We start from the raw sequence: 21,227 nt of genomic DNA on the forward strand, positions 1-21,227 counted from the left end.
CCGCCTATCGATCAAGGCCTAGCCTTTCAAACCCACGCTCTACAAATGATATTGTTAGGGCCGTTTTACGTGCGAACCCGACACTGTTACGGTCCGCCACGAATCGTGACCCTACACTACCTATTTCCAAACATAAACAAGAGAATTGATTTCTTTTCTTTTCTTTTCTTTCTCATTTCCTTACTAATATTCATTTCTTTTCTCTTCTCTTCCCTCATTTGTAACCAAACAACGCATAAGTGACTGCTAGATATTATCGTGGAAAGGCTACATAGTTTAAGCCAAATTCAATGATTTTGGTATGTGTGAAGCAAGAGGTATTGCACCATAACACATGCCAATCCTCATGAAACAATACTCCAAGATAGTTCTTTAGTTCATCAAAAAAGACAGTCCTGTGTGGCCATCCCAAACGTTATCTTATCCAAGGGCAGAGCCACATAGTGGCTTGGGGGGGCCGTGGCCCCTGCAAAAAAAAAAATTTTCCCATTAGACTATGAAGAAAAAATAATTAGGCCCCCCCAACATTACACAGCCGGCCCCCCCACCCATTTCTCACAAATTCTCCTAGCCCTCAATCAAAAATTAGTAACACCATCAAATTTAAAAAAAAAAAAAAAAAAAAAAAAAAAAAATTCTGTAATCTGTTCTACTTTCAAGCCAAAAAAAAAAAACCCCCAAAAAAAATTTGAACTAAAATCTGAAAAAAAAAAAAAAATATATATATATATATATATATATAAAACAAAACCAAGCCCAGTAGCCCACGGCAAGCAAAGCCCACGGCGAGCCCATTACAGGTAGCTCGCTCACGACAAGCCCATGAATTCTCAATAAAAATATATATATATAAATATATATATATATATATATATATATATATATATATATATACAGAGAATGAGAAATCGAACCCATCATGTCGCTGGCGCCTGCAAAAATCCCATCACGTCGCGTCGTCGCTGGCAGAGATCAAACCCCATTACCCAATACAAAAGCAAACCAAAATCAGAACTCAGCAAACCAAACACACTAACACAGAGGACAGAGCACAGAGGTGTTTATCAAAAAAAATCCCCAATACACAAACCAAAACCAAACCCAGTAACCCACGGACGGTCACGTCGTCGTCGTCGTCGCTGCAGCGAGCTTGTCGTCGTCGTCGTTGCAACGGTCGCCCCTTATCGCAGATCGACATCAACATCGACATCGTAGACGGTAGATCGGTCATCGACATTCGGCTCATCGCTCTGCCGTCTACGCATCTGCCTCTGCACCGGTGAGCCGTGAGCAGTGCTCGTCAGCCTCGTTGCTTCCTCCGCCTCCGGCAGTCCGGCCTCCCTCAAGGTTTTTCTCTCTAACTCTCTCTCTCTTTATCTCACTGAATGAGTATGACTGAATAAACTTATAAGTTATAAAGAATGGAATGAACTTATAAATGAAAGTATGAAACTCAGCATCTTTTTTTTTTTTATTATGTGGAACTGTGAGTGTATGAGAATCTGATTGGATGACTTTAACTTTTTTTTTTTTTTCCTGTTTTTGTCTTTTTAAATTTGGCTGTCCTGTGCTCCTTGCATCTTACACACTCACACGCCTGCACTCATAACTATATATATATATATATATATATATATATTTTTTTTTTTGGGTCCTGTTGTACAACCACAACCATGTTTGTGTTGTGTGTTGTGTGTTTGTGTGTTATAAGTGTTTTTGTTTTTGGTGGGTCAGTGGGTGTGTTTGTGTGTTGGGTTGGGCTTGTTGGTGGGTGTGTTTGTGTGTTCACATATTACCCAACTTTCAATTTTGGAAGTTTCAATTTTGGAATTGAAACTTGGAAAAAAACAATTTTAAAAAATTTTAAAAATCATATAATATAAATAATATCGGTTTTTTTTTTTTTTTAAAGGACTTCACCATCCAACTTTTATTGATTAATATTATTTTAGTTGCGGTCCATTGCTAATGGATACAATAGATAGTTAATTAGTTACAGTATCACTATTATACTATAATTAGTTAATTGTATAATTAATGACAAATAAATTAAAGCAATATAGTTTATTGTTACGCTAAACAACATTAATTAAAGCTATATAATTAAATTAACCAATACATTATAAAAAACAAATTAATTAAATTATTATTTTTTTGTTTGAGAGGTTATTATTAATTAAAGTTGTATTAAAAATGGGTTGATTGTTTAAATTATAGTGGAAATTTTGTTTTTTTCTTGAGTATGAATAATATTCATATAATTAAGTAAAAATTTCTAATTAAAATTTTATTTTTTAAAATTTTTTTCAGGTTAATTTTTGAGTCATATTCTTAAAGCTAAAAGAATTATGAGCAAACAAAAAACAATTGATGCATTCTTTAAGAAACACTGTAACCGCACATTGTAATTTTCTTTTATAATAGTGAAATCCCTGCAACCCTATGGACGTATGTAAATTACCGAACAACGTAAATACTGTCTTGTGCGTGTGATTGTTTTTCTTTTGGCGTTTTCTTTTCTCTATTTTTTTGTTTCTCACATGTTTGGAATTTTGGTTGAATTCCCAACATGTTCAAGTATATGATGATATATGAAAGTTGATAATTTTGTATCCAATAGACTTAAGAATTATATTTAGTATATTTCTGTTACAACCCGGCCCCCCCAAGTGTTCATTCCTGGCTACGCCCCTGATCTTATCTCTTGCCTCATCGCAAGCATTGTTTCCCTCATTATCTTGAACTTGAACTCCTAGCCCTCAATAAAAGGATAAATGGGTACTCACTAGTGAGATTGGATAGAAAAATTAGACACATCCAACATCAAGACAACCCATTAGACGAAATTAGTAACTCATATATTGACCGGTGTCCAATATTCATTTACCTGGAATTTTTTGTTATGGACTTATGGGAAATTGTTCTGCTAAACTAAGCTTGAGTATGGTAAACATTTCATATCTCTTTGACACTAACAGGACCCAACTGATTTAGGAATGTGAAAACAAAGATGGGGATCTAGGGGATGGAGGAAGTGCATGCAAAGTACTCTGCTCAAAAATTGGATTAGCGGAAAATCAACCTCTTATTATGCATCTCAACTCTCATGTTAAAATATTATGAGCTTTTAAAATCAACTTCTTATTATACGTCTCATGTTAAATAGTATTGATTATTCAAAAAGTTTAAGCAATTAAAATATGGTAAATTTAAACATTTAGCAAATACTTCTAAGTTCTAACATCTCAAAATTGTTGTCAAACCCAATATAAGAAATTAAGAATATGTACTAGAACTAAATAGACAACTAGGTGTAATAAATCAGATTGTGTCCAAAACCTTGTTGGGTATGTTTTAAAATTTAAGCCCATGATATTTTGTTGTAAAGCCCAAGCCCATGCTCTAGAATTTTCCTTGGTTGGCGTGAGAATTTTTGGCAGCAAACAAAACCCTCAATCTTCTCATATTTCCTTATAAAATAGCCAACCACACCTTCCCATGTTTTGTAGAAAATACATAGCGGCTTGTGACATCAATGGGAAAGAAAATTCATTTGTTTTTACCTTTCCCTTTTCACTCTAATCATCTTTAGCTACTTCCTTTTTTAGAGCTCTAAGACTATCAAATTCTGCATATAAGATATTAGTTAAAAACAATAAAACATATATTACTTTTGATACTCTAGCTACTTTGTTTTTTGCTAAAAATTTTCTTTTGGGCATTTGTGATAAGTTCAAAACACTGTTTGTGAGTGCACATTAACAGAGTTGTCGTTGTATCTTGGAAAGCGACTACCTGAGTCATTTGCACTGACGAATTCATTCCAGTAGAGGTGAAATTGCTTCTTAAGGACAGCGGATTTAATTTTGTGCCTCGGCGATAAGTTTTACTTAATCCTTAATTTTATACGTTTTTGTACTTGTCTATTTTACTTATAAGTTAATTTGAGCATATCTTGTTTTATTGATATATTATTGATATTGCTTTGTAACTTTGTTAATCAATTTGGACAATTTTCCAAACTGTACTTCCAACAAACCTGTCTTTAAAACTTGAGCTCAATTTCATTTCAACTATCTTACAGTGAAGTTGAAATGTCATTGATATGACTGCAGGGTATTCCCTTTACCAAGTTTTCCTTTAAAGTGACTTCATCAGTTCATTGTATTTGAAAAGGGCATAAACCTGATCTTTGGAATATTCCAATGTCTGAAGTGATGAAATGTGCAATATACTTTGACATGAAGACATTTATTGGTTAGTTTTCTATTTTATTAATCACTTGATTGGTAGCTATTCTAGTTTATGATTTATAGAATTTCGTAATCATAAAGTATTTTACCCACCAAAGGCATCGATACCCTACTCCATTTTTAAACTTCTTTGTCTTTTCCAATTTGTTGAATAAAATATCAACTACAACATACTCTTTCTTTCCTTAATTTTTTGCTCTCCATCATGTAAAAGTTGAAAGAGCATCATGTATAAAATAGGTATAATCATTGTAATCTTCCATTAGCCCAAATATTTTTTAGGCATTATGATTAATGACTTTCTACGTACTTTGATATAAAACGTTTTGTTCTCGTCCATGCTTTAATAAAGTAGCTAAACTTGGTTTGATTTTATTTTACCTTTTGATTGGAGCTTTGCCATACTTTCCAAAAGGAGTCACCAAATTGGACTTAAAAGAGCTAGTTTTATAATTAGATAGATGAACCAAAGGTCACTTGCCCCTTTTTATCAAAAAAACAGAAAGGCCATTTGCCCCTTCGTAATTATTTTCTGCTTAATCAGCAACCATTAAACAGGCATGTAAAGAAACTCTCTAGTAAGATTTGAATTTTACTAGTTCTTGCAAATTTCTTTGCCAGGGTCAAAATTGTTGACGATGAGCAATTTGATGTTTTGAGACTACTCATAATTACCACTTACGTACCGGCAACATATAGTAGAAAATTTTTACAGTCAGTACAATAATTGGTTTCAAATAGTAAATTTTTATCATTCTTTTCTTCTTCTACGTTACTTAATTACTATTGTTTTACTTTTTATGTCTAACTTAGTCATCGTCATTATGTTTTAATTATGTATCTTCAATTTCCAGCACCCATATCTAAGGTTTAAATTCCCGTCCTCAAATATAAAATAATAACAATAATAATATGTATCTTCAATTGATACTTTATATAAATGGATATAACAACGGAAAATTTGTATTATATTCCATTTAGTGTTGATGTAATTAACGAATTTTGTAGAGTGGTTGGTTGGTCAGTGGGAATGCTTAATTTGGTCCTCCCATGGTCAAATTTGGTAGATCCATTTGAATTTTAGAATTTTCAAGCTGTCTCAGGTCTCAACTATAGAAGTTTCAGCGAAAATTAGAGACCAAAAAAAAAAAAAAAGCATTAAATCTGAACTGAACGGACTTCAAATTCAACTCCATGATAATAACGTTCTATTTTCAGGAAAAAAAAAAAAGTCTAAATATCTAGAACATATTACAAACTTGAACATAGTCAAAAACTGTGACAAATGCATTGAAATTGAAAATTCTATGAAACAATCACCTAATAATATTCTTGGCACTTAACTATTGAATTATCAAACAAGCACCTAATAATATTCTTGGCATATGCATATTATTCCGTTTCTATAAAATATCTCATTTTACCATCTTAAAAACTATTTTATATATATTATATTATATCATTTTACAATACAGTCAGGTTTAGGTTCAGTGTCTAGTAGTATTGGACTTGTTGAAATGATGATATGTGTCTATTTTTGGACATGTGTCACCATTTGACTGGGTCCAGTGCATTGGATGCACTGGACCTAAACCAAGTCCACTTTTATATTCCTACGTAACACATTAAAATAATATATCTACACAATCAAATATATACTCCAAAATTATAAATAAAATATAAAAAAAAAAAACAATATTTTAATTTTGTGGTAAGTCAGGAAGAGAGAGAAAGTGAAAGATGCTTTTGAGGTGAATGAATAAAAAATATTATTTTAATTTTACAAGTGAGTTACTGTACCATCATAAATTTAGAATGATACTATAGCATAATTACAAAATTTTTTAATAATTGCAAGACTAAAAATTGAAAAATATTTTCCTGAAAATATTTTACATTAAAACAAACAGAGCGTAAGTAATGGGCTTTTTTGTGCTTTAATGCTAAAATATAGCGTTTTTTTTTTTTTTTTTTTTTTTGATAAGAAAATATAGCGTATTATAGCATATACAAAACTGGGTATTGATGCTCTTATATTATTAGTTCCTACGGTAAGTTTGGTTGTTGAAACTTGAAAAATAAAAATAAACAAAATTCGTGGCAGGTTGTGCTTTTTGTAAGGAGCAAATAGCAGCCACGTATGCCATGAATGGATCGAAAACCCTTCATTGTCATGTTCATTAAACTATTAAAGAATAAACGACATAAGTCATGTATAAAACGACAATAAAACCGTTAAGACACGCGTTTGCATTCCCCAAGTGCTAGCAAAAATGCAATCCCCTAGGCAATCCACCATCACATTTTCTTTTTAAAATTTTTTATTGAGTATCGGAATATTTAAATTTGTATGTTTTTGTCGGCAACATTAGGAGGAGTGGGTTGAATTATAATTATAAAACTCTTGACAAATAGATTTTTTCATGATGATTATAATATTCAATTATATATATATATATATTTTTTTTTTTAATTTTAATAGATATATAAGTTATAATAAGGGTTATAATTAAAATTTCATCTTTGAGACCAAAAAGATTTTTTTTTTTAACTCATCATCTAATAATTAGAATTAAATAAAGATTCAAGATTAAATAATAGAAGTTTATTCATTGTGGCCCTAAATAATCAAGTATAAAAAAAATTTACGTTTTCATATCCTATCTACCACCTAATTTCAAACCAAAAAAGATAAAATTAAAACTCTTAAGAACAAAATAATATATATGGCTTTGGAGAAACAAATGATGAATTGATGACTACAATTGTGAGAGAAAAAAATTACTCCGCAAATTAATTTGACACGAAAATAACACCTTAAATTTAATTTTATCAAAATTACTCCGCAATCTATTTTACTCATCAAACATACAAAGTATAGACCCTCCATCTTTTATTTTTAAAATTTATATAACTAAATTAGTAAAATAACTGGTAAAAGATAAAGAAAAGCAAAAGAAAGTAAATATTTTTCAATCCTAGAGTTTAAGCATATAATAGTCAAGAAAACAAAATCATTAATATTGATCTAAACTTTTTCGTTATAGATTCATGTCTTGACTTTTTGGCTAGTGGGACGATTATATATGGTTATTTCCAAATTAATATTGTCATGCTCTCTCTCTCTCTCTCTCTCTCTCTCTCTCTCTCTCTCTCTCTCTCTCTCTCTCTCTCTCTCTCTCTCTCTCTCTCTCTCTCTCTCTCTCTCTCTCTCTCTCTCTCTCTCTCAAATAGCACAAAAAATTACTTCAAGTAAATTTCAGGCAAAGTGCTAATTTAATGAGTATCACATACTTACTACCATTACAAATAAACAACTAAATTTATAGCCAATTAAAGTAGATAATGTAAATTTGTTTTATATCAAGTTTATTATTGTTGTTGTTTTAATTCAATGGTTACAACGAATGATATGAAGTTTGGGATAAAATCTCCTTGACTAAATCCTCTAATTTCTTCTAATCTTTATTATGTTAGACATTTGACATTTAGGGTGTGTTTAGATACCGCTTATTTTGCTGAAACTGAAAAATTATTGATGAAAGTACTATAAATAAAAGTAAAAGTTAGTTGAAATAATACAATAGAGCCCATGAATAGTACCAAAAAGTGCAATGTGACCTATAAATAGTAGTAAAAATAAGCTGAATAGTAAAATAATTTTCATTTTTCATCATAACCCAAATGCACACTTAAAGTCAAATATATGGCATATGTTGTATGTCCGGTTAATTGGGAGATTTTTTTTGTGGAAAATCAAATCGCAAGTCTCTATTGTAAATAATAGAAACTAGGAAAAAAATATTTTGTATCAAATGATACCACGCCATGCATATCAAAATTCAATAAACGAAAAATATGTGTACAAAAATAACTACCCACTAATAAATGCTTCTGTGGGGTCAGAGAATTTGTAACCCCAGCCCACTTTGCATTAGGGCCCAAGGCCCTAGCAGAGGAGAGACATTGTCGAGGACATATAACGAAAGTCCAAATAGCCTAGATATAGCCGATGATGATTCTGTCATCGACGTCCCAAAACGCTCCTAGAAGAAAGGGCGAGTACGATATAGGAGCAGTGGATGGAAAAGTTAAACACCTCCACATTAATGGGGAAAGGACCCTTGAGCAATGTGGCGACAAGGGACAAAGGAAAAACTGTCATTACTGTAATTAAGTACTCTGCGCCTGACAAAGCAATACTTTTCAGCTTTTACAACCACCCCCAACCACTTTGGGTATGGGCTGATAGGACAAGTATCAGCCCTAGAAAGCTGGACCTACACGTGGACGTTAGAGGGAGGGTAAAGGTTAGTATAAAAGGAGAATGAAGCAATCCATAAAAAGTGGCTGGGAAAAAAGGCCAAGAACCAGAGTCTCCCAGTCCGTGCCGAGGAGAAAGACTTCTTGGACAAGCACGGTTCACCCTTGTGCGATTACCATGAACACCACGACTAACCACTGTCCGGTGACCAAGACCTAACCTTTCAGCCCACTCTCTACAAATTTATTGTTTGGGCCTTCAACGTACGAACCCAATATCAAGTTTGGGATCGTTACAAATTAAGTCCTTACAGCTTTCATTTGTTAGTGGGGTAGTTATTTTTTTATAGACATCTCACTTATTAGAATTTGATATAGTAAGGGCCGAGGTTCAAGTCTTCAAGAAGAAATTTCACACCTATACATATACACTTAGATTAGACTATAGTTAAATTTATATTTTGTATATATAAATAAATAAAAATAATTTGATATGGCTAAGTCAAGCTAACATCAAATAACTAGAGAGGATAGGTTCGACTACAAAAGTAGATTCTTGCTTCTAATTAGCTAAACTGGTAAAATTTATTTTAGTCAAGCAAGAGACCTGAAGTTCAATTTCCACATATGCCAAAAATTAATTGGTATCTTAATTTGATGTTAAAAGAGCAATCATTAAAAGGATGCCATATGTTGAAATTTTTTTTTTTTTTTTTTAAAAAAAAGAGGGCTACAAAGGTTTCTTAAGTATTTTAAGCATTGTCGGTATTAAAATTCAAACTATCATATCACTGGCTATGTAATCGAACCTTATTCTTCCTCCTTTGTTTATTATTATTATTATTTAACATTATTCTTGACTAATAAATTTGAGCTTGAGCCTACCCACTGACACTGAGAGCCCCAAATAAGAGCATCGCAGAGGATCCAGTCTCACTATCACAAATCCAACCTCCATGATCATGACACGTGGCTAACCTCCCCAAAGTAATACCTGGACCATTCAAACTCTCTCCTATATATATATATACTCACCTCACCATATATATATATGTAATGTAGGTATATTTCCGCGTGTACTCTGACCTATTACCTTTCTGTCAAATAGTAAAAAATATATCGATCTCTCTGTATTCTGTAATACTAGCACACAAAACCAATCTCTCTCTCTCTCTCTCGCTCTCTGTCTCTGAGATGGAGAATCAAACGCTCACCGGATTGCTGACACGTATCGCCGGAGAATTCCCATCAAGGCGAGCCATCTCAGTCTCCGGCAAATTCGACTTGACGTACGCTCGGCTTCATGAACTCGTTGAAACTGCCGCCTCTCGCCTTGTCTCCGCTGGTGTTCACGTCGGCGATGTCGTGGCCCTTGTCTTCCCAAACACCGTCGAGGTTTTTCTTTCTTTCTAATACTTATCGCTATTTGTTTTCCTTTTTTTACGTGTTTGGTTGTTCAATACGAAAAGTAAATAAAGACCTGGGTTTTTCGAAGTTTTCGGAGAATCCTAAGCACATTAAAAACAAAAGGTATGTGATAAGTTGTTACGTTAAATTTTGGCAACATCTTCGGCTTTGTGAGAACCCATATTGAAAAGTGTTATAAGTTGTTCTTGTTGCTGTTTTTTTAAGATTGTGCTTTTCGTGTTTTTCAAAACAGATTTATTTTTTTTTGGTAGAGAGTTTTAAAATCGTCCACGTCGATCAGTTCTTAAGTTATTTTGTGTACCACTATAATTAAAAACGCAAAATAATGCATTTTGATGCGTTTCTTTTGAAAACGACCCATGTTTTCAAAGAGTTTCTTCTGGCTATCAAATTAAAATTGGTTTCTTAAAAAATTAATTAATTTTTATTTTCATGGAATTGAACGGATTTTACTTTATTGGGAAGTAGTATAAATAAATAAACAAAACCTTTTAAATTAATGTTGTGCAGATTATAATAAAAAATCCAATTTTAACCAATGCAGTTAGAGACTAATAAATTAGGTCCTGATTTTGTTTTATTTATATTTTTCAATAACAATAGTATTTTCTTTTTTTCTTTTTTGAGAAGAAAAATGGTATTTCTTGAGGTGCTTAAAAAGTGTGTAAATAGAAAATAATTTAGAGAATGATTTTTTTTTTATTACAGTTTGTTATACTGTTTTTGGCTGTAATTCGAGCCAGAGCCACGGCTGCACCACTCAACCAAGCCTACACATCAGAAGAGTTTGAGTTCTACTTAGGGGACTCGGAGTCCAAGCTCTTATTAACCTCAAAAGAAGGAAATGCCTCAGCTCAAGCCGCGGCTTCAAAGCTCAAAATCCCACACACCACAGCCACACTCTCTGAAGCCAACGCGGAGCTGACTCTATCACCAACTCAGTCCGAATCAAACCCCAACTCGGTCACCAAACTCACCAATGAGCCCACTGACGTGTCACTCTTCCTCCACACCTCAGGCACCACGAGCCGACCAAAGGGTGTCCCTTTAACTCAGCTCAACTTAGCTGCCTCGGTGCAAAACATCAAATCGGTGTACAAACTCACTGAGTCAGACTCAACAGTGATAGTCCTCCCACTGTTTCATGTTCACGGGTTATTAGCCGGGTTACTGAGTTCACTCGGAGCTGGAGCCGCTGTAGCTCTCCCAGCTGCTGGTAGATTCTCAGCTTCAACATTTTGGTCAGACATGCTCAAATATAATGCCACGTGGTACACTGCAGTTCCTACAATCCACCAAATTATATTGGATCGCCACTTGGGTAACCCGGAACCCGTTTACCCGAAGCTCCGATTCATTCGAAGCTGTAGCGCGTCGCTTGCACCTGCCATTATGGCCCGGCTCGAGGAGGCGTTCGAGGCCCCGGTATTGGAGGCCTATGCAATGACTGAGGCGGCCCATCTCATGGCATCGAACCAATTACCCGAAGATGGCCCGCATAAACCCGGGTCGGTAGGGAAACCCGTGGGTCAAGAAATGGTGATATTGGATGAGAATGGTGTGGTTCAAGAGCCTCAAATTAATGGGGAGGTGTGTATTAGGGGACCAAATGTGACAAAGGGTTATAAAAATAATCCTGAGGCTAATAAGGCTGCTTATCAATTTGGGTGGTTTCATACGGGTGATCTCGGGTATTTTGATTCGGATGGGTATTTGCACCTAGTTGGTCGGATCAAGGAGCTCATCAATCGTGGAGGTAAGAAAAATTTTTATTTTTGGGAATATGATTGTGATTTAAATTACTTGTTTTTTTTTTTTTTTGATGGGAATTTAAATTACTTGTTGAACTATGTAACATGTTCATTTTATGTTATTTACATGGTTATCAAAGTCATTTTGTCATGGGCCACTTTTGGGAATTTGAAAAGGTCATGGTTATCAAAGTCATTTTTGTCTCCCTTTTTGTGGCTTCAATGGTAGTTCTTGTGAAGCTGGGCTCTTTTTTTGAGCACTTTTCGGCCGCCTTGCAAATTGTTTTTGAGATAGACTGGCCAACTTGTGTGTCCCTTATTTATTTTTGTTTGACATATTATCTGGTTTAGTGTATGTGGAAGGAGAAAATTATACAATCAAGAAGAGTTAGATTTTGAATAAATCTTCTTCAAATGTTCACTAAAAGCCTTGTTACAATTTTATTTATTTATTTTTATTTGGGTAGCAAAACTGCAATGCTTTTCATATGCACATAAAATTAGGCCTAACAAAACAAATTGCAGATGAATTAGGCCTAAAAAATTCTGGTCCTATCATTTTAAATTGGCCAACTTAATGCTATTATTAGAGACAATATTAGTGTCATGCTTGACAAAGACATATTGTATAATTGCACAAGACGTACAAAAGCAAACCACACCACAAGTTCGTTAAATTTGAATACAAATAACCTGTTTCAACTTCCTGAATTGTCTTTAGAATATTCTAATATCATTATTTCAAGACCTCTTATTCAAGTTAAAACTTTTCAGGGGAGAAAATTTCACCAATTGAGGTGGATGCAGTCCTTTTGTCCCATCCTGAGATTGCTCAAGCAGTTGCTTTCGGAGTCCCTGATGACAAATACGGTGAAGAGGTAAGAATAATTTCATTTCGATTTTATTTAGAGCGATGTTAGAGATACTTATTACTATACAAATATTATAAACTAAGGTGTCACTTGTTACAAAATTATAATTCAAACTCTTATTTAACATATTGTTAAAGTGAAACTAATCATATTTACACAGTAAAATTGATAATAACTTTATTAATAATCTTTTTTGGTAGTTATTATATTGAACATTCCAACCAAATCCCGTGAACCCACGAAACCATAATAAGTCTTGTCACAGACAGTGAGATGTAATATTGGCACTGTTTGGTGATATGGCCCCAGCTTGATGCAAACCTATACCAGAAAGAACTAAATCTAAAAAATTTGTTTGTATGTTTCTGGATTCATGTAAATTCGTAAGCTCTTTATGACCACATATGTAGCCTATATGATGATGATAATAATAATAATAGGCTAGAAAAGGCTTTTATTTTTATTGAGAAAATAAAGTGTTTGGTGCACAATTACTCACAAGATCCATCACATGCTGAGATCTTTTAGGTTATAGTTGTGGCAATCTTTTCTTCAATTTTACACCAACGAATTTGCCACAAGGAGCTCTGCCCCATGGAATGCTTGCTCCTACATATCATAGTTTTTTTTTTTTTTTTTTTAAATTTAAATTTTGGTGGTTTTGAAATGACAATCTTGAGTTTGCTATGGTTCATTATCAAGAATTAGCAGCCTATTTATCACCCATGTTCAGCCTCCTCCTTGCTAAAGTAGTGCACTTTAGTCATGCGGCTCATGCCTTCTACACTTTTATCTAAGTCAAATTTGAGAAATATTTAGAATTTTCATAACATCAAACTTTTTAAAGGATTGTGAACCATGGTGCTCCAAAGTGATATACCACTGGGATACAGTAAATTTTCTCAATTACTAGGGACAGAAACCCCAATTGTTGAACTACCATAGACTAAGGTGGAGGTGTTATTAGAATGAAAGGTATTTGTTCAGAATTATAAGATTTCTTAAATCACTAGAAGTATGAGGTATGGTTAATGGTTCTTCCACTATTACATATTTTTTTTGATAATTTGATAGATGGAGAGGAGAGATTTGAACTTTAGATATGTTAGCTGGAAATATCAGAAAGTGTTAGTTGAACTATAAGAAAGTGTTAACTGTAATATTTGAAGTTTTTTTTTTTTTTTAAACTGTACACTTTTTTTAAACAGAGGGAATTGTGGAATTGTCTTCTGCAGTTATATATAATACATATGCATAAACCACACCTAGAAATACAAATTAAAAAGATTCATGAGTACTATAAAATGCCTCTAAATATACATGAGTTGGTGAAGATACGTTACCCAACATGTTGTTAAAAGTAGTAATGAGGTGTATATATAAATTTGAGAAATATTTAGAATTTTCATAACATCAAACTTTTTAAAGGATTGTGAACCATGGTGCTCCAAAGTGATATACCACTGGGATACAGTAAATTTTCTCAATTACTAGGGACAGAAACCCCAATTGTTGAACTACCATAGACTGAGGTGGAGGTGTTATTAGAATGAAAGGTATTTGTTCAGAATTATAAGATTTCTTAAATCACTAGAAGTATGAGGTATGGTTAATGGTTCTTCCACTATTACATATTTTTTTTGATAATTTGATAGATGGGGAGGAGAGATTTGAACTTTAGATATGTTAGCTGGAGATATCAGAAAGTGTTAGTTGAACTATAAGAAGGTGTTAACTGTAATATTTGGAGGTTTTTTTTTTTTTTTTAAACTGTACACTTGTTTTAAACGGAGGGAATTGTGGAATTGTCTTCTGCAGTTATATATAATAGATATGAATAAACCACACCTAGAAATACAAATTAAAAAGATTCATGAGTACTATAAAATGCCTCTAAATATACATGAGTCGGTGAAGATACGTTACCCAACATGTTGTAAAAGGTAGTAATGAGGTGTATATATCCTATGTATGAAAAACCTTTTCCTACTTTATTGTGCCTAGATGAGTTGAAACAGTGGTTCTCTTCTCTTATATCTGCCACTTGAACTTCCCCATTTAGCCACTCTGTGCACCTTAGGCATAGGGGCATGTTTGAGCAAAGATTCACAAGCACATAGAATGCAAGCATGTTCCCATTGTTGGTTTGCTAAAGAAAATGCTAACATAGTTTTGATAATGTATTTCTTTCGCCAACAGATTAATTGTGCAATCATTCCAAGAGAAGGATCAGACATTGACGAGGCAGAGGTACTGAGGTTTTGCAAGAAAAATCTTGCAGCCTTCAAAGTCCCCAAAAAGGTTTTTCTAACCGATTCTCTACCAAAAACTGCTACTGGGAAAATCCAACGACGTTTTGTAGCAGAGCACTTCCTTGCTCAAATCTCAACTGCTAAAGTCCCCAAGTTTGGAGCCTAGACAAGGATAATCTATCTGGCATATCAGTCGTATCCCGGCAGAAAGTTTCTATATTTTAGATTCATATGAACCAACATAAATCAATTATTCTTGCCAATCGAGCACAACGGATTGGAAAGTTCTTGTTCTTTTATTCACCTGGGGATAAAACTCGGTGGTTTCTATAATAGCATCATAGATTATTGTTTATTTAATTTCATTTTGAACTTGTTAAGCCCTGATAGAGAGAATCTGTGCGTGTGTTTTTTTTATCATGGTGGTGGTGCGATGATTGTGGCTGCGATTGCTGCTGTAATTCTGAGGTTGACACAAGTTAAGATCCAACCTACGTTGTCTCATCAATCGATTTTGAAGCTTGAAAAAACAATTGTTACCACAAGAATTACTACAATCAATATCTCAAAACATGTAGACCGTACTATGTATAAGATAAATTCCCCATAACAGTGCAATTTTGTAATGATAAGTTGACTTTCCAATGAATCAACCCGAGTGTATTTGCAAAAGGAACCAGTCATAATTGCTCAATTTTGCGGATTGAAAAGCATGAGTTTGTTTGCAAAAGGAACCAGCCATAATTGCTCAATTATGTGGGTTGCAAAGCATGAGTTTTGCTGTTGCTTGATACAAATGCTTCGGCCTCAAATATTTGCACAACCTGCTTTGTTCTGAATGACATCCCCAAGTCGACCTAGCACAATCCATATAGTAATGACAATGTGCATTATGCTAACCTCTGCCAATTTCTTTGGTTCTCAAAAAGCTCAAGAAATCAAATTTTCTAGCAGAATACAAGCGGAAACAGAACAGATTCAGCTGGTGTTTACACAAAATCAATTACACAATAGCATGCAATTGCGATTTAAACGCTTAACATTTCATGGTACCATGTCTGATGCACAAAACTCCCTAGACAACTACACCAAAAGCAAACGAGAGACAATAGAGCTATAAGTCCAACCACATTCCCACAATCCAAACCCCCAAACAAGGTATTCAGGAACAAAAAGGAAACTTTAACACAAAACACATTTGTAACAAGCACAGAGAGAAACAGATATCAAACACTACTTAGGCCTCTTCCTCTTCCTGGACTTCTTCCTCATCTTCATAATCATAACCATCCTCATCGGCTGTAGCATCTTGGTATTGCTGATACTCAGAAACAAGATCATTCATGTTGCTCTCTGCCTCTGTAAACTCCATTTCATCCATACCTTCTCCTGTGTACCAATGCAAGAAAGCCTTTCTGCGGAACATAGCTGTAAACTGTTCACTGACTCTCCTGAACATCTCCTGAATTGATGTTGAATTGCCAATGAATGTTGAAGCCATTTTCAACCCAGTAGGAGGGATATCACAAACAGTGGACTTCACATTGTTGGGGATCCACTCAACGAAGTAGGATGAGTTCTTGTTCTGCACATTAATCATCTGCTCATCGACTTCCTTAGTGCTCATCTTGCCACGGAACATGGCAGAGGCAGTTAGATATCGGCCATGGCGAGGATCAGCAGCACACATCATGTTCTTGGAATCCCACATCTGTTGAGTGAGCTCAGGAACAGTAAGGGCACGGTACTGCTGGGAACCACGGGAAGTAAGTGGAGCAAACCCAACCATGAAAAAGTGCAAACGAGGGAATGGGATTAGATTAACTGCAAGCTTGCGGAGATCTGAGTTGAGTTGACCAGGGAATCGCAAACAGCAAGTAACCCCACTCATAGTTGCAGAAATCAAGTGATTCAAGTCTCCAACTGCAACAAACAAAGATTATTAGCCAGCTGCATAGAAATTTTCATAAATTTTTATTAGAGCCAATGAGGCCTATATATCTGTCATCAAATTCAAGGTACAACGAATATGAATCTATGGCATGTTACACCACTTGATATCATGTCATTGAAATAATATTATATCTCCTCTTTAAACCTTCCATGCTTGGAAAATATCAGGATAATTGGACAATCAATAACTATCTCATCATACAATGTTTAAATTTCAAGCTTTAATAACTTTAAAATTATACAAAAAAACATGAGTTAATGAATTAAATAATAAATAACACCCCAATTAAAGAAAAAGTTGGTGTGCATATTAAGAACAATAATAACATATATACCAATGGTTGGATTTTCAAAAGGAAAATACTAGAGATTCAATTTTTTTTACAGTAAACTTTTACAAATTGCTGATGTAGTAAGTGATTATTGATAAATAAAATAGTAATATTATTGATAGACCTAGATAAAAACTAATAAGAAATTGGCCACAACAAAAGTTAGCAAAAATGTTGTAAAATAATTTATGCCTGTAGCATTACTTTTTTTCAAAATTTAATCCAATAATAAACAATTAAGAGAGCAATACAAGGTATAACTTAATACCAACCCTATAAATGTTTAAATTAAAAAATTTATACATCATCAAACCCTGAAGAAAAAAAAAAAGATGCCCAACCATTCAATTATATTCAAACTATAGAAAATCGCAATAGCCAAACAGATAGGTACTTAATTTCCAAGATTTAACCCAACTGAAATATTCCCAGTAATATTATACATCAAATACTCTTAGATTAGTCATTTAATTATTCAAACATAATTGACTTGTTTCTGAAACAATTCTTATACCCATCAAGCCAAACATAATCAAGTCGAAAATAAGAGCAAATAGGCATAGAATTAAGCACACTAAGACAAAAATGTAACAATAAAACTAAGCAACTATATACCTCAAAATCAAAAAGATAGAGAAAAGAAGAACTCACAGCTAGGAGTAGTGAGCTTGAGTGTACGGAAGCAAATATCGTAAAGCGCTTCATTATCCAAAACCATACACTCATCCGCATTCTCCACAAGCTGATGAACCGAGAGCGTCGCATTGTACGGCTCCACCACCGTGTCTGAAACCTTCGGGGACGGAAACACCGAGAACGTCAGCATCATCCGATCCGGGTACTCCTCTCGGATCTTCGAAATCAGGAGCGTACCCATACCCGACCCGGTTCCACCGCCGAGCGAATGGCAGACCTGAAACCCTTGCAAGCAGTCACAGTTCTCCGCCTCCTTCCGGACCACGTCGAGCACCGAGTCGATGAGCTCGGCGCCCTCAGTGTAGTGGCCCTTGGCCCAGTTGTTCCCGGCGCCGGACTGGCCGAACACGAAGTTATCGGGTCGGAAGATCTGGCCGTACGGGCCGGATCTGACGCTGTCCATGGTTCCGGGCTCGAGATCCATGAGGACCGCGCGCGGGACGAAGCGGCCGCAGCTCGCTTCGTTGTAGTAGACATTGACGCGCTCGAGCTGGAGCTCGTTGTCGCCTTGGTACCGGCCGGTGGAGTCGATGCCGTGTTCGGCGCAGACCACTTCCCAGAACTTTGCTCCGATTTGGTTACCGCATTGGCCTCCTTGAATGTGAAGGATTTCTCTCATTTTTCTCACTCTAAAAATCTCACTCTCTCTCTCTCTCTCTGTGACTGTGGGTTTGGGTTTGGAAATGAGGAGAGAGGGATTTGTGGGGGTGATTATATAGGAGGGAGATGACGGAGGGGTTAAACGGCGTTAAGGGATTTGGAGGATTTGAATTTTGAATTTTGGAAAAAGCGGAAAATTGTGATTTTTGAATTTGATTAAGGAGAGGATTTGACTTTTTTATTGAGGTGAAGAAGGTATGGTGAATGGACGGCTAGGATTTTGGGGGGGGGAGTTGTTGTGATGGGTGATCTGATGTGGGCGTGACGCGCTTGCGCTTGTGGCTTGTGGGGGTTGCTTTGGATGAGGCGGTCAGTAGTGTGTGTAAAAGGAAGTTTGGCAGCGGTTGCACGTGATTGGAAGGGGGAGTCATGTGAGTGGCACTTCATCTTTTGACTCCTTTCCATTTTTGCATATATAAAATTTTACAAATAAATTTTCAAACATTGTATATATAAAAAACATTATAAACTCAATTATTGTAAAAAATGTTGTGACTATAGAATTTGTAAACCATTAAATGCTAATGGTTAGAACTGATTTTTTTTTCTTGTCCATTTTTGTGAGCTTGCATAATTTTTTAGTAATATGTTTAAAATATTATTTTTAGTCATACATATTGACAAACCTATATACAAGTTTTTAAAGGAGTTAAATCTAAGCAAGCAAGCAAGCAAACCCAACCCAATTGACATGATCGAAAACTATGATCCTTCATAAACTTGAAAGTCTATTGTTAAGCTCAAGGTTAGTTGGCCTATCATATCCTTAAACATGATCTATAGTAGGATTGAATCTAACTTGAAAGTCTTTTGTTGAGCTCAAGGCTAGTTAGCCTATCATGTCTTTAAACATGACCCTTTGATCAAAATAGCCTAGTAGTATAGAGTCGCCCTAACAATTGAAACTATGAGGGTGGATAATCTACCTTGGACCAATTTTAATAAAACTCACTTAGGCCTTTTTTGGGAGGAAGGAATGGAATGAAATAGAAAGAAATGAAAAAAAAAATTATTTTAAAATATTCTTTCATTCCCTTGTTTGAGAGTTTTAATGGAGAGAATGGAATGGGTAAAAGGGAACACTCATTCCTCTCTATTATCTTAAAACCTCAAATTTTCATTCCTCCCAAAATTGGGAGGAATGGGAGGGAAGGGAATTAGATTTAATGATTTTTTTTACTAAAACTCCCAAAATACCCCTATATATTCAACTCTTTATTTTAAAATAAAAATCTAATAGTAATATTGTCATAAAATGATTTAATTCCATTCCTTTCATGTTACTCCCAAATAAGATTATTTACATTTCATTCATTTCTATTCCTTTATTTTAAAACATCCAATCAAGGTTACTTAATTTTATTCCTTTTCCTTAAATACATTTCATTTCATTCCATTCTTTTCCATTCCCTTATGAACTCCCAAACGAAGCCTTAGAGATTGGTCATTGACACTTTCACTTAAAAATGAATATTTAGACCAACGGGGGTTGGTCCAAGTGGTAAGCAGCTTGGTATCGCTTAAGCAAGTTTGAGGGGCTCTCGGATTCGAGCGCTTGTGTATGCAGAAAATCCCCGTTGGGAGACTCACCCACCAGGCTAGGTGTGCGACGAGGGTTGACCAACAGATTAGTCAGGGCGAAGCCCTGGATATTGTGGTAGGCAACCAAAAAAAAAAAAAAAAATTTATAAGATCTTATTAATTACATCTCACATTTATTATGGCTCACTTACCATCAATTACATTAAATGTAATGAAAAAGAGTCCTTCATTAACAATAGAGTGTCATCCTTGAATCACATCCCCTCAATTGGCTTGGGTGGATGACATGCAATCAAGTCTTGACTTTTTTTTTTTTTCTTTTTTTCTTTTTTTTTGTGGGGGTAGGGGGGGCAATTGCACTAACCTGACACACAAAATCCTATAAACACTACCTCAAAATTAACGGAGAAGGTATGCATTCACTCACACAGTTGCCTTGCCATTGTAACATTGTTCCAGCATAAATTTACCATTTGCTTTCTAGCTTGAGCTTTGGAGTTCCTCCAGGCAACCCAATTGCTTGGTTTTTTTATTTTGTTTGCAGGTATATCCATAGGTTTTCACATTAAACCCCTAAACGTTCAACCAGTACATTTAGTTAGAATATTCTGGTTCTAGTTAGAAGTTTATAGATTGACTTTCTTTTTTCTTTAAACAATAAAATTGTTATTAAGACTCAACAATTATTCTTTTTCCCTTTTTAAAATTTTTAAATATATTATTTTATGCTAACGGCACAGCAGATGCAACAGTTGTTCTTTATTTGGCAAAATTTTCTCTTTTGGTCGTGACAGTTGATATATGCCGTAACTTTGTTAATATTTGGTGTGGGTCCAAGCCCCCAAACCCAGCATGGGCATGGCCCACAAAAGCCTTCCCTAGACTTTCTCTTATGACTAAAAATGAGACCATGGTCCATACCAAACGTACCTCTCACTCAATCTTACACTGATAAAGAGTGGCCCCAAGAATAAACCAAACCAATTAAACATTCATATGGAACAAAAACAGAAGCAATGTTGTCATCAAATACTTAGCATCAAGTGAGAGGAGATGTAGTGATCACTGAATCCTTCATGTCAAAGCTAAGATATAGTGAGTCCTTTTGATGGGTCCGCTAGCAACTGTAGGAATATCATGTCAAAACTAATTAATAGTATGATTTCAAACTACATTTTTAGTTACGTTATTGTTACCCAAATTATAATCTATCATTTGATTAAGG

The 21,227-nt window shown here is 34.7% G+C and overlaps 2 protein-coding genes across 2 annotated transcripts; one reads left to right on the top strand and one right to left on the bottom strand.

The window, feature by feature from the left end:
* The first annotated feature begins 9,569 nt into the window (after positions 1 to 9,569).
* Positions 9,570 to 15,236, top strand: LOC115962208 (oxalate--CoA ligase). Its single transcript, XM_031081106.1, has 4 exons — positions 9,570 to 9,911; positions 10,653 to 11,700; positions 12,470 to 12,573; positions 14,767 to 15,236. The coding sequence occupies exons 1-4, from the start codon at positions 9,711 to 9,713 to the stop codon at positions 14,983 to 14,985; spliced, it is 1,572 nt and encodes a 523-aa protein (XP_030936966.1). The 5' UTR covers positions 9,570 to 9,710; the 3' UTR covers positions 14,986 to 15,236.
* A 547-nt stretch (positions 15,237 to 15,783) lies between these two features.
* Positions 15,784 to 18,492, bottom strand: LOC115962209 (tubulin beta-1 chain). The gene is made up of 2 exons (XM_031081107.1): positions 17,756 to 18,492; positions 15,784 to 16,742 (listed from the first exon to the last, which is right to left on the bottom strand). Exons 1-2 carry the CDS (start codon positions 18,417 to 18,419, stop codon positions 16,057 to 16,059), a joined length of 1,350 nt encoding a protein of 449 aa, XP_030936967.1. The 5' UTR covers positions 18,420 to 18,492; the 3' UTR covers positions 15,784 to 16,056.
* Between the last annotated feature and the right edge of the window lie 2,735 nt (positions 18,493 to 21,227).

The sequence above is a fragment of the Quercus lobata genome, chromosome 9 (genome assembly GCF_001633185.2).
Source record: "Quercus lobata isolate SW786 chromosome 9, ValleyOak3.0 Primary Assembly, whole genome shotgun sequence".
NCBI lineage: Eukaryota > Viridiplantae > Streptophyta > Magnoliopsida > Fagales > Fagaceae > Quercus > Quercus lobata.

Coding starts and splice junctions, on each gene's coding strand:
- LOC115962208 (XM_031081106.1), top strand. CDS start 9,711: ATGGAGAATCAAACGCTCACCGGATTGCTGACACGTATCGCCGGAGAA. Junction 9,912..10,652: donor TCTTCCCAAACACCGTCGAG/GTTTTTCTTTCT, acceptor TTTTTATTACAG/TTTGTTATACTGTTTTTGGC. Junction 11,701..12,469: donor GGAGCTCATCAATCGTGGAG/GTAAGAAAAATT, acceptor AAAACTTTTCAG/GGGAGAAAATTTCACCAATT.
- LOC115962209 (XM_031081107.1), bottom strand. CDS start 18,419: ATGAGAGAAATCCTTCACATTCAAGGAGGCCAATGCGGTAACCAAATC. Junction 16,743..17,755: donor CAAGCTCACTACTCCTAGCT/GTGAGTTCTTCT, acceptor TGTTTGTTGCAG/TTGGAGACTTGAATCACTTG.